Source organism: Salmo salar, chromosome 09, assembly GCF_965601325.2.
Source record: "Salmo salar chromosome 09, fSalSal1, whole genome shotgun sequence".
NCBI classification, from domain to species: Eukaryota; Metazoa; Chordata; class Actinopteri; order Salmoniformes; family Salmonidae; genus Salmo; species Salmo salar.
In genome coordinates, this window is record NC_138299.1 from 17,765,610 (window position 1) to 17,770,294 (window position 4,685).

The 4,685-nt window shown below is 40.8% G+C and overlaps 1 protein-coding gene across 1 annotated transcript; it reads left to right on the top strand.

The window, feature by feature from the left end:
* The first annotated feature begins 1,320 nt into the window (after positions 1–1,320).
* On the top strand, positions 1,321–3,820 carry LOC106610800 (homeobox protein Nkx-2.2a). Its single transcript, XM_014210388.3, has 2 exons — positions 1,321–2,002; positions 2,662–3,820. The coding sequence occupies exons 1-2, from the start codon at positions 1,747–1,749 to the stop codon at positions 3,210–3,212; spliced, it is 807 nt and encodes a 268-aa protein (XP_014065863.1). The 5' UTR covers positions 1,321–1,746; the 3' UTR covers positions 3,213–3,820.
* The last annotated feature ends 865 nt before the right edge of the window (positions 3,821–4,685 follow it).

The window sequence follows — 4,685 nt, forward strand, 5'->3', positions numbered from 1 at the left end:
CTGTGAATGTATGTGTATGTATGTGTCTGTGTGTGTGCTGAGATGAAGGACTTTCCTTAATAGGCTATTGTGGAAGGATTCAGGACGGAATGAAGAGATAGTCCATTGAAAGCAGTTGAATGCCATGACAACTAGGAACAACCTCAGATTTATTCCAAACAGTTAGAAAGCATTGTACAGGGGCGTCAATCATCCATTATTTCGCCCCTGAAATAAATGCAAAAACTGCACCCAGACAAAAGCTTCCAACAGGAGCCGGACATTTGTCTACATTTCCTCCATTGTCTGCAGCTTAGCAATCGGTTTGTATTTGTGTTTGGCCGGGTCCGACCACCCAGGATGCGCAGAGGACTTGCTAGAAACGTGCAACATTGTCACCCACATCACATACTAGATAGGAGGCAGAGGGGCAACAGCAGAGAGAGGGGAAGCTCAAAAAAAAGTATTGAAGGGAGGAAAATAAACGAATCTACAATGATACTTTGCTTTCTATGAAAGAGGTGACGATGGAGCACTTATAAAGCACGTCGAAGGAGCCTGCACAAACAATACTCTGCTGTGTTCTTGGGGGAAAACGCACATTGAAGCAATTTCCCAATAATGCAATTGGAAAAATGTATTTAAAACAGTTCTTAGAGCATGCTGTGAGAACCCGTTCTGTTCAATTCAATAGCACGTTCAAAACCATCATTGTCAAAATTAGAATAGGGTCTTCAAAAGCATGCATAAACGCTAGGCTATTCTTCCTCTCGGCTAAAACGCTGCTATTATTCCTATGTATTATTATTATGTATCATTATTATTATTATAGGCTATTCGTCAATATTATTATTGTCTATAGGTTATCATTCATTGCCCTTATTATATCCGAAATTGTTTTCCAAACAAATAATATCCGATTTATTTCATTTAAGCCCCTTGTCCCTTAACCTAAATCAAAATATTGACTCAAATGGTTTACATAAATAAGTGTTAAAAATTCAGACAATGTCTTATTTAGGAGAGAAAATATGATAGAAATGAATAGGATATCGAACGGGTATCCAGACCACAGTTTTGTACAAACCATCAAAAAGACGTTTTCCAGCTTAATGATTCATATTTTATATATGCGGAGAGTGCAAGGCAAAAGCTTTTTCAGGAGCAATTTGTTAAAACGAGCGTTCAAGTATTCGGAGTGTAAAGCTACTTGGAGGTCCTTTGTATGTAAATAGGGTGTAAAAAAGGCCCTCCCCATCTTTGTAATTAATTGACACGTTATACCACTCATCATGTTCTGAAGCACCAATGGTAGAGGCTCGGATCTGCCCAAAACCCACAATTTCACATCTGCAAACACTGTCTTCATCCACTTGACTCCCAAGACCCGCCCACACGTGGCCAACCTTTGCGTTTTTAATGCTTTTTCACTGCAGGTTCATGTGTTGAGACCAACCTTATATGGACTGATCGGACCGGTAATGGCTTATTTCCCCCTAGCACCCAGCAGTAGCACAGTATACATGAGCCAGATATAGCACTTCAGCCACTTTGGCATTCTTCCTGGACTTACAAAACTGATTGCTCTTCTACTTGGTTAGGTAACGCTTATCGACAGAGGCTCATGATTTGCTTTGACTGTAGTTCAACGTAGAACGGAACTGAGAGATCCTTTTTTTTCTCCTGAACAGCGATTGTGTTTTGTCTTTTAAAACAGCGGATTGCCAAACTGGTGCAGCAACTTTCCTGCATACATTTCCCCAGAATATGTCGTTGACCAACACAAAGACGGGCTTTTCTGTGAAGGACATTTTGGACCTCCCTGACACGAATGATGAAGAAGGATCTATCACTGGACCGGAGGAAGATAACGAGGGATCAGAGACAACAAAAAACACTGGAGTTTTGGTGCAAAGTCCTCTCGAAAACGTTCAGAATCTGCCTATAAAGAACCCCTTTTATGATAGTAGTGACAATCCTTACACAAGATGGCTTGCCACCACGGACAGTATCCAATATTCACGTAAGTACTCTTTAAGAATGTTACGTTAATTTGCATTGCACATACTGTTGGTGTTAAGACTTGTATCTTCCTGTTTTGTGAGTGAGAACGCATCATATATGTGTTAGCAAATCTATACTTGATTGAATGCAGAATCACTCTATTCCTTAGTGTCTGGGCTCAATGGTGCCCTTGAATGATGTGCAGCATTCGTCTTTATTCGCCGTGCATTGATTGCTGCGCTCGATTTAAGGCGTTACCACCATTAGAATAATGTCATGTTTACTCCATTTATATTGAGTAAACAAGTGTTTCCAATATGATCAATAGAAACTTGTAAATGCATCGACTATAAAGCCACATAATATCGTCTTCAGAAATGTGACCCTGTGTATTACATTTTAGCATGATGAGGATTTGTAGGCAGACAATGCATGGTGTTGCTGCTTCAGTAAATCACTTTCTTTGGGGACTGATGGGAAACATTTTTGTGGGTCCCAACATAAAAAACGACATGAGCTAATAACATTGTATTTTGGCTGTAGCCTACAAAACGAAGTGAGTTACTTTAACATGTTTCTTTGAAAAAGTCCAAAATGTTGCATTTCCATGTGTGGTTGGCAGGTGCACTTCAGTCGAGAACCCCATTTTAACGGTTGTATTTTGTCTCTCCCACGCAGTGCATGGTCTATCAGCTAGTTCTCAAGACTCAGCCAAGTCCCCAGAACCCTCCGCGGACGAATCGCCAGACAATGACAAGGAAACTTCAAGCAACGGCAGCGACTCCGGTAAGAAGAGAAAAAGAAGAGTGCTGTTTTCCAAAGCACAGACGTACGAACTTGAGCGTCGATTTAGGCAACAGAGATACCTTTCCGCGCCAGAGAGAGAACACCTCGCGAGTTTGATTCGCCTGACTCCAACTCAAGTGAAAATTTGGTTCCAGAATCATCGATACAAAATGAAGAGAGCGCGCGCTGAAAAAGGTATGGAAGTGACCCATCTCCCCTCTCCCCGGCGGGTGGCCGTGCCTGTCTTAGTCAGGGATGGAAAGCCTTGTCATACTCTTAAAGCTCAGGACTTGGCGGCCACATTTCAGGCTGGATTCCCCCTCTCGGCATATAGCGCCCAGACCCTTCATCAAATGCAATATAATGCTCAGTACAGCGCCGCCACCACGCCACAATTCCCTTCAGCACATCACTTGATGCAAACGCAACAGTGGACTTGGTGAACTAGTAGAGACTTGCGGGGCTGCCCTTTAAGAGCACGATAGGGGGTTCACTACAAAATAAAGACTTTTCATTTTGCAGCTTGACCCATAGGCCTATTTACCATTTTTGGGGGGGCTAATGTGTGCGCCATGTTTACATGTTTTCGTTAAGAGAACTGGGTCCAGCCTCTCCCTAGATTTAAGAATGTCAATGCTCTTGTGAAATTTTGTAAAGTATGTTTGTGTGTTGTAGAAATGTTTTCTTTTTGTCCTTCGTGTTATAAGCACGTACAGAACCACTTTATAATTATAGAAGATTTCTTGCTTCTTTTACAATGGACCGAAAATATTTATGGCCATGAATAAACATTGGCAACTTTTAGCTTTTTTCCCTTTGTTTTTTGTAAATACTTTGTCGTGATTGTTTGCAAACCAGAAACATGCAGGATCGTATAAGTGGAGATATACATATTTCCAATTAAAAAAGAAGGAAGAATTTGTGGCGAAATTGTCATGACTGTCGTAACAGATCCCATATGATTATGTGAATAACAGTTCAATCGCGCGCTGATGGGGAAATATACCGATTTTTATAAGGATTTTAATAAAATGCTGTGTTGAAGAAATTACGTTTTGGTTTGCGTGTCTTAACTACGTTCTATTTGATGTATTGAATACATACGCTTAACATTGGTAAGGAGAGGGACGACAGCCTACGTGTTGCGTAAAGTGGCAGAGAGAGGAGGTTCATTTATCTTTCGCGCACTTGAATTCTTTTTTTTTTTAACCTAAATTAATCCTTATAAATTCTCAGAATTTGAACACGTCAGTAATAAGGAGGCTAAAGTCACTTTTGGAAATGGGCCTAAAATCCACTCACTTAAGAGGGCATCTTCAGCTAAGAAGCATTGAGTCAAAGCTCTCATTTTCAAGGTCTCGAACTGCTCTCGCATTGGGGTGTGAAGTGGTATATTTTTTAAATTGATTTAATGCAAAAACGTTTTGATTTTACGCACGGTTTTACGCACGTGACTGTTGTCAAGCAAACACAGAAAGTGAAAGGAATATCAGTCAAGTCACGTATAGTCTTCAATATCTCTTGCTCTATGTTAGCCAATGCATTATACTGTAGCTTTTAGTGGATGGGTTATATAGGCCTCTAGAGCGATGGGCTACGAATGTTGTCTGTATCCAAATAGTTATCTAAAACAGGGTACCCAGCAAAGTACTCGATACAAGGACCAAATTGGTCCCAAGTGAATCACAGAGCGCATTGCGGATTATCAGACCCAATTCAGTATCCTGGGTAAAATCATTCATTACCTTTGACAAAATCCTAACTGCATTGTGTTTGTCCCAGCACCGAGATCTTATTGAACAGATGTTAGAGTCGCCCTCACTATCATTGAACAAACAGCTACATTGACACGAATTGCTAATTATTTACAGAATTCTATCTCAAGGGGCCACTGCTTTTGGTCCAGGCTACAGAGA